This window comes from Podarcis melisellensis (genome assembly GCF_964234715.1).
Source record: "Podarcis melisellensis genome assembly, chromosome: 6".
Lineage (NCBI taxonomy): Eukaryota > Metazoa > Chordata > Lepidosauria > Squamata > Lacertidae > Podarcis > Podarcis melisellensis.
The window spans coordinates 21,529,324-21,538,333 of record NC_138538.1 but is presented as its reverse complement, the minus strand read 5'-3'; the positions used below and the strand labels follow the sequence as shown (position 1 = coordinate 21,538,333).

Sequence of the window (9,010 nt, the reverse complement as noted above, 5' to 3'; positions counted from 1 at the left end):
CAAAGCACATCAAGCCACCACAGTTGCAAATATTTACAATTTACAGGTGTGCATTAGGGAGACCTTTTATCCATCGCCGGTATAGCTGCCTGCGTAGAAAAAAATTACAACGGACAGCAACCCACCCATACAACGACACAGCACAACACACCCAGCAGTGCAGGACCAAAATATATGCTTATTCCGAAGGAGATATACCACAGGGAAACTAAAACAGCTGACAAATCAGCTGCAACAATGAGGATAGCAGCCAGGTGAAATCTTAAGGGAATGTCTTTACTACTGCTGAGCGATTTAAGCCTTTTTAAAAAAAGAAGTCTTGTGATAAAGGAGCTACCCTGGTGCTGTCATATGGGTCATTAACCTTGTAGCTTGAGATTTATTATAAATGACACATGCTACATTGGTCGTGCATCAAGGTCACGTGGCCCAAACTGATGGCACCCTGACAGACCTTTCTCCCTGATCACACCAAAGCCATGCAGGGAAGGGCCACAATAAAGTAATAAGAGAGAGCGGTTTTTAAAAAAAATGCAGAGGGCTTTACCACTGACACCCCCAATTGAAATGGCTTCTCTGGTATAGAAGGACAGGAAAGATGTCTCTGCTGAAAACAATGGAGAGCCACTGCCGGTCAGAGCAGATGGCACTGAGCAAAATAGACTCAATTTGCTTAATGTAAGAAACATCCTTGGGATAAAGTGAGTTACAGTAACTTGGATATTCTACTAGTTCTTTCTGAAGTCTTCATGGTAACCGTTGTGGGGCCTAAATGCTCAGTGAAAGCTGCTGCTGCAGGTAACAACCAAGCGTAACACACTGCAAGTATTAGCTTTATTTTGGCATTTGCTCCCATGTGATTACACTCGTGTGAAGGGGAGAGTGGGGCCCTATATGTTGGCCACGTTCTCTCAATCACATCCCTATTGGCCTGGCCCTCCCCTGAAGGGGAGGTTGGAAGAGGAGGACCTGCTTCCCCCTTCAGACCATTCCCTCCAACGTGTGGATGGCAGTGGGGTCTGGCCAATGGGGAGGGTTGGGGTACGCGGACACTTCCCTCAGTCTCCCCTGACACAATTGTAATTGCACGTTGGGCACAATTATGAGACGCATACGTCACAGGAAATTCCATTGCACCACAACAATCTTTACGGAATGCCTAATGATCCAAAATGCTGACCAAGGTTGACCCGAAGTTAACATTAAAGCACAAAACAAACTGGTTGGCCTTGTATAAATATTACGTACAAATGGCAAGAGGGAAGCATCAGGCCTGTGGCATGCTGTTCACACATTCTTGGAACTACTTGAGTAGGTGGCTGCCATTACCAAAGCTGGTGTTGTGTGATGCGTTTATTTGGAAGGTTTACTCCTCCTTGCTGATGACGGGTAGCCATTGAGATCTTCTTGTTCTGTGATGTTGTGCTCAGAACTGTCATGGGAATAGTCTTTCATGGTGCTGTAGAAGACAGGAGCATTGTACTGAGTGGCAATCTCTGTCCTCTTCCCCCCACATTTGCATAGCTTTTTGAAGGCAGCTCTAAACTTCTGAGACATCACATTGTAAATGATGGGGTTGATGGCGCTGTTCAGGTAGATGCAGAGCCTACAGAAGAGGACGAACCAGATGTTCAGGTAAGGAGGGTCCATGAAGGAGTTGACCACCACCAAGGTGCGATACGGCATCCACAGGAGGGCAAAGAGGATCACCACCACCGCTAGCATCTTCGTCACCTTGGAGGTTGCAAGCAGAAAAACAAAGTGAGTGAGTTTACATCTTTGTCAATAAGATTTGCTTAATAATCTGTGGTGGAAGGAAGAGGAGAGAATTCACTGCCAAGTCATCTAATAGAAAGTTCAGAATATGGCACAGATTACATTTTAGTTTAGGATGCCTTCTCCAGCCAATCACCCTAACTTGCGTATTTTCCAAGTGGTGCTAGTTTTTAATGAAATCTTACCAGCTCTGTCTCTTTAGATAGTCCTATAATGAGTCCCAGTTAATTTTGGGTATTGCCTTCTACCTTGTCATTTGCTGTCGCTCTGTTCATTTTCTACTAGTGTTACAAAGTTTATTTCTTTTCTGAGATTTCTTCTTTGATAATTGGAATAAGCAACACATAATCTTTCATCAGTCACTACAATGAAAGTTCCCAGAGCACTGAACATTCATCCTGATTTGACTACGGGGAAATTAGGCAACGATGGCTCTTAAAATCGAACTTCATCCTGATTTGTTTGCTGGGAGGCTGGATGCTGCTGCATCAAGCAGCTGTCACCCCACCCTTTCCACTGCACTTCCCTTATCACAAAAAGTTCAGTTTGGAGGGAAGTGGGCTTGCTATGCAACAGCTCCAAATCAAATTTATTTGTGCGCCCTGAATTTGCTAGTATGTGATTTGATCCTACCTGAAAATAGCAACAATCTGGAAGTTCCCCATAAGATAACTTACCATCAACTGATCAACGACAGGTAAAGTCCATCAGCCCAAACCTATGTAGAGATAGGGGCATTTAAGCCCACTCATTTTAATGGGCTCAGGTGTGGATGACTATGTAGCATTGAGCTACATATGCACAATGCCAAGCACTTACCTTGAGACAAGAATCATTAGCATTCAGCACCGGTAAATAGTAAATCAGGATTAAATGAGGAAACAACATGGGGTGGCATTTTGCCCAGGATGATGTTGTGTGAACACTGCTCAAAATTTGCACGCAGGAACAGCACCAAGGCAATGATGAACTGCCACATGGAAGTGTTCACTGTTTCCACAGATGATGGAAGGGAATTTGAACCACCACCCGTCTTGTAAAACACAAGCAGAGCATTTTCCTGAGCACATTTTTCCCTTTAGAGAAGGTTGGGAACGGGGGATGAAGGCCAGCAGAAGTCAACATTCATTTTGGGCAAATGCAATTTTGAAAACTCTTATCTCCCTCCTCTCTACCCAATAGAAATAGAAAGGGCTCTGGTGGTAGCACTGTAAACAAGGGCGCTTGTTTTGCCTTAACTTTGAAAGTGCTGTAATTCCTCTCCTCCAATTTTTCTTTATAGTTTTTGAAAGTTTTCCCATTCTGTGGAAGCCTTGTACAGTGGTACCTCGGGTTAAATACTTAATTCGTTCCAGAGGTCCGTTCTTAACCTGAAACTGTTCTTAACCTGGAGCACCACTTTAGCTAATGGGGCCTCCTGATGCTGCCGCGCCGCTGGAGCCCAATTTCTGTTCTTATCCTGAAGCAAAGTTCTTAACCTGAAGCACTATTTCTGGGTTAGCGGAGTCTGTAACCTGAAGCATATGTAACCTGAGGCACCACTGTAGAATCAAATAGTTCCACCGGTGGTTAGTATTAAGCATTCCCAGACACAAGCATGAATTCCAGATCTGGCCTGACAAAAGAACCTCTCCACCCTTCTTCTTTCTTTAATATACAGCGCAGCTAATGAATACACATATCAAGACTGTAACAGTACCCTGAGAACAATGAAGTGCTGTGAGTTAAGATGTACACTACTGTTCATCTCAGCTGTGTATTCGACTCCCCCTTTCTTCTTAATGCATTCCCCTAGTATTGAAAGTTAATAATCATTGTAATCTTTACAAAGAGCTGTTCAGGGGATGGTTGATTATCCTCCCCCTCAGCATGTAATTCATTGAATTCAAAGGGGCGCACTCCCCCTTTTAGGAAGAAAAAAATGCTATATGCGTGCTGAAAGGACATACACTCTTAAACATAAAAGGGGAGTTAATACATTTGCCAGAAAACTGACTTTTGTGCTGTAACTTGAAACACAATCACTAGGGATTAAGCTCCATTGAACTCAGTGAGATTCACTTCCATGAAAACATGAAAAAGAAGACTAGGGTGCTTGTCTTATTTCAAGCTCATATTCCCTTTCTGTCATGCTTGCTCTGCGGTTTAAGGCTGGAGGCAAGGAGCTGCTTAGTGCCCTTCAGGAGACATATGGTAGCTCAAAGATGGTAAGCTTAATAAAGATGTCACACTTGAGAGCCTGGAGCAAGAAAATGACTTTCTAACAGACCTCTATGGCCAGCTATTATGTAGGCAAGAGAATGAAGGGAGAAGGACACTTTCTTCCCACCACAGAGGACTGCACTGTGAGTCGTAGTTACATTACAGCTAAGAAGAAAGCAGACCTGCCATTTGGCATGTCAAAACTTCAGTGATGGAGAATTAAGCATGAAAGGATAGAATATAACAGTAGATAGAGAAAGAACATCATTCAGATCCTAGCTCAGTCACAGATCCAACCTTTGGCTGGGTATCATGTTTTAACTTTGGTAATGTGTCAGCCTCAGATAAGGGGCAGAAAGGCCTCAGGTTGAATCAACGACTCCTCTGAAAACAAAAATGAGAGGTGCGAGGGAGGCTGCTCTTGCCTCACCTGTCAGAAAACAGGGGACAGAAGATTCCTCTCAAGGCATTAGATCCCAACTGACCTAAAATATAACACTTTCTAAGAACAACAACAAATCATGTGCAATATATACAGCCCTTGTTTGCATGTCACAGTACGACATAAACAATGGCTTTTTGTAAATGAGCAGATAGCCTCTGCCTTGCTCTTCCCCTAGCATGGTTGGAAGCAACAAGCCATGAAGTTTGGCTTGTTGTGATGTGCAAACACTGGACCATGGGTTGTTTCCCTCACATATGCCATGCTTGATAAACCAACAAATGGCTTCATGTTGTTCCAGGGGAGAAACAAACCATGATCTTGCATTCACATGTGACAACAAGCTGGTTGTTCCCACTTGAGCTAGGAGATGAGCAAAGTGGGATATGGGAACACAGGAGATGCCAGGAGTTGAACTTCAGCGTACAACCCATGTGCTCTGCCACTGAGCCATGGTCCTTCTCTTGACTGTGAATAAGCAGAGTGACATGCTAATGTCCACATGCAAATGTGGCTGTAATGCAATTCACCCAAATCCACAGCATTATGTGATTGCAGAACATTCAACGAATGCATTTTAAGTTAATGTAGCATGAGCTTACAGGCTAAGATATTGAATGCATGAAATGTCATCTCAGATGCTTGTGATTACCACTGTTGGAGGCTGGGAGACGTAAGATGACTTGCTGGTGAAGATGGTTTCTCAGTTACCAGAAAAGATGCAGGTGACAGTCTGGCTATTGCAACTAACAATGGCAATGATGGTGAAGCTTGGATGCCAAGGATGTTTTGATGGTGAAAGAGAAAAAAAGAGAGAAATAATGAGTGCACACAAACATAATAGAAACAATTAACTAGAGTGAAAAATTGATCACAACTGAGATGAAACCTCATTATAGAACATTAGCAGCCAACATTTTGAAAAGAGCACAATGCTGTTGTGAACATTTAGTCGGGATGAAATCAGGCGAGATAGCATGTGCCATGAGCCAAGAAGTTCTTGGTTCAACTCTGATCTTTGCCAAGAGCCCATTCACTGGAAGATGGAAAGCTACCTTGTACCAAATAAGATCTAGCCCAGTATACTCTACACAGATAAGCTGTGGCTCTCCAGGAATATTCAGGCAAGTCTTTCCCAGAGATGCTGAAAACTGAACTTGAGACTACCTGAGTGCAAGGCACATGCTCTGCTGCTGAGTCTTGGTTGCTGTTAAAAGTTGACCCAGCACACCAGTTATATACGGTAGCCCACCAGGGTCCCATTGCGTTGCACAAATGTAAATTCCTTGCACTGATAGGGCACTTTAGTTGGGAACTGCCCAGGATGCTGTATGGTCAGATCCAGAAGGGCTCTTTTTATGTTCTTAATCCAAATTGAACTCTGATTTTATCATGTGTGTGCTGAGCGGATTTTGTATTATTTTGAAGCAGGGCTAAATCACAAAATTAAGTGCCACCTTCAAATATCTAAAGGGCTGCCACGTGGAAGATGGAGCAAGCTTGTTTTCTCCTTCTCTGGAGGGTAGAATAGAACATGAACCAATGGCTTCATGTTACAAGAAAGGAGATTCCGACTGAACATCAGAAAGAACTTTCTGACAGTAAGGGCTGTCAGTAAGACAGTGGAACAGTCTCCCTCAGGAGGTTGTGGACTCTCCTTCCTTGGAGGTTTTTAAACAGAGATTGGATGGCCATCTGTCATGTATGATTTTTAAAACATATCTCTCTCTCTCTCTCTCTCTCTCTCTCTCTCTCTCTCTCTCTCTCTCTCTCTCTCTCTCTCTCATCCTGGCCACTTCCATGTTGAAATAAAACTAACTCCACAGGCCCCTGGCCTAGAATATGCTTCTGTTCCAGTCTGAGGCCCTTCACACATTTCCTGCTAAAAACCACCCCTGGCAATTTTGACAGAAAACTAGTTCAGGGTCTACAATGTAGCCTTTAGTTTGGTTCTTCAAAAACACAGGAAGACAGAGAATGAATCAAAAGTGCTACCGCATGTGAGAATTTGGGGATTCTGTTTCTCAAGCTGCATTCATCAGTGAGAAAGATTCTTTTGTGGCCTTTTCATCTTTTGAAGAAAGTAGGCACACACCCATCAGCCTTCCTTTGAAATAGCTTCGTGGAAAAATAAACACCACACCTCTGAACATCGAGAAAACTTCCTTGTAAATATCTGCAAAGTCTATAACAGTTTCCTCACTCAGCCGGAAACTGTTTGCCATTTTGTCATATTGGCAAAACAGTTTCATTGGGTTGCTTTCTGCTGACTCGAGAGGTTTTCATTTCTATGTAAATGCCAAAAGGTTGCATTTTGAGCAAAACGACATAGCGATACTGAATGAAATTTGCTGAAAGAGGCAGCAATCATATTGTGCCTTTAGGGTGGACCTTAAAGGCTGTTTGCATAGATTCCTCAACTTTCAATATCCTCATGGAATTCAAAATAGAATGAAATCAGCTCAACCAGCTTGAGTCAGGTAACAGCTTTTAAGAGAGCGGAAAGCGGCTGAAGAGAAGCATTGCTTCCCATGGACAACAAATAATTGTTTTTGCCCCATTACCATCTCTAGGCAAACAGTGTTTCCTCGCCCCCCCTTTCAAAAACCCTTTAAAAACTTTTAACTTCAGTTTTTGAAAAGAATAGAGAAACCTATTTGCCAGAGGTGACAGAGAAATGAGAACAGACGCTAAGCGTGCACACTTCTGAACTAACTGCCACATGTCTCCACCCTTCATTGGACAACAGCCAGAACTCAGCAGATAGGACAATATCCACCAGGTTCCATCTATAACCCACTAAACGGGGGTAGAAGACTGGTGGGGAACAGTCCAAAAGTGTTTACTGGCTTATCTACCTGAAATAGCGCCTCCACCCCCATTGTTCAGCTTCGAGGGCCTTCTAGCAGTTCCCTCATTACAAGGTTACAGGGAACCAGGCAGAGGGCCCTCTTGGTAGTGGCACCCGCCCTGTGGAACACCCTCCAACCAGATGTCAAGGAAATAAACAACTACAGTCATACCTCATGTTATGTTTGCTTCGTGTTACATTCTTTTAGGTTATGTCCCGCAGCAACCCGGAAGTACTGGAAAGGGTTACTTCCGGGTTTTGCCGCACACGCATGAGCAGAAGCACAAAATGACGTCATGCACATGCGCAGAAGCGGCAAATCACAACCCATGCATGCGCAGATGCGCCGCTGTGGGTTGCGCTCTTTTCATGTTGCAAATGGGCCTCCGGAACGGATCCCATTCGCAACCAGAGGTACCACTGTACCTGACTTTTAGAAGACATCTGAAGGCAGCCCTGTTTAGGGAAGTTTTCAATGTTTGATCGTGTTTTTAATATCCTGCTGGAAGCTGCCCAGAGTGGCTGGGGAGGTCCGGTCAGATGGGTGGGGTATAAGTAATAAATTATTATTATTATTAAATCATTGTTCCCTTCCCCACCAGCTAGTGGAGGCTAATGCCAGAATAACTGCTCTGAGACCCTCAGGTATAGGGCGGTATATAAATTCAAACAACAACAACAACAAGCAGAGCACCTCCTGCCTGATCTTAATTGGTGGGTAAAGCAATACTGGGAAAGGCACTCCTGCAAAATGGCAGTTTACTATATTCCTGCGGTATAATTAGTACCTGTCTGAGAGAGCACCAAGGGTTGGAACAGATGTGATGGAAGCACTTGCCGTGAAGTGCGCTCCATCATGTATAAAAGCATTTACCGTATGAGCAAGACCATTCCTGTATAAAGGTAGTACAAGCAATTGAGTGTACTCTGTGGGCATGCTTCACCTGTTCGCTAGCTCTGTGTTGTGAATGGGTCAGCTCACAAAGGGGGGATTTTTAACATACGATGAGGCGCATCTGAAATCACTATGCATGCAAGCACTTGCCCTGTGGCTGCTGCCATAACTGCTTAGGGGGAAGGGCTGTGGCTCAGCGGTAGAGCATCTGCTTTGCATGCAGAAGGTCCCTCAGGGTCAGACTCTGGCATCTCCAGGTAGGGCTGGGACAGAGACCTTTCTGAAATCGTGGAGACAACGCTGAGCTAGAGGGACCAATGATTTGACTAAAGGTAAAAGGCATCTCCCTATGTTCTTAGGTTTTGACCATAACGTTGCAAAGAAAGGAAAGCATATAAAACCCAAAAGTCAAACTCTGGATAAGATGAGATGTGGACTGCATAAACATCTACACACACACTGTGAAAATCTGCTGGTATGCACATACCCTAAAATACAATCAGTGCATCTACCGTAATCTACATTAGCAAATGCTAATCTACATTAGCAAACACAGCATGGGATTTTTTTCTTCTGTGACCCCCCAGCCCATCAGTGAAATAAATGCCCCTTAAGATCACGACTGAATTCCTTCTAATAAAATGATGTGAGTTTTGGAGTACAGCCCGCCGGTGACAGGGGTGCTGTTTTTTCCATTTGACTTCAATGTCCTTTAGATTATTCAATTACATCCAGCAGTACTTCAATTAGAAAAAAACAAAGTAGACCAACATTGCCAAAGTGCATATATAAGCAGTTGCTCTAATCATGGCAAAAGATTAGCCTCTAAGGGCGATTTTGCTCA

The 9,010-nt window shown here is 43.8% G+C and overlaps 1 protein-coding gene across 2 annotated transcripts in view; it reads right to left on the bottom strand.

The window, feature by feature from the left end:
- Positions 1-530: 530 nt before the first annotated feature.
- Positions 531-9,010, bottom strand: part of LOC309372973 (thyrotropin-releasing hormone receptor-like) — a 63,527-nt gene continuing 55,047 nt past the window's right edge. For both annotated transcript variants that reach the window (XM_081917095.1, XM_081917096.1), the window contains exon 3: positions 531-1,734. In XM_081917095.1, coding sequence (XP_081773221.1) covers positions 1,354-1,734 — 381 coding nt within the window. In that variant the 3' untranslated portion in view covers positions 531-1,353. The remainder of the gene's footprint in view (positions 1,735-9,010) is intronic.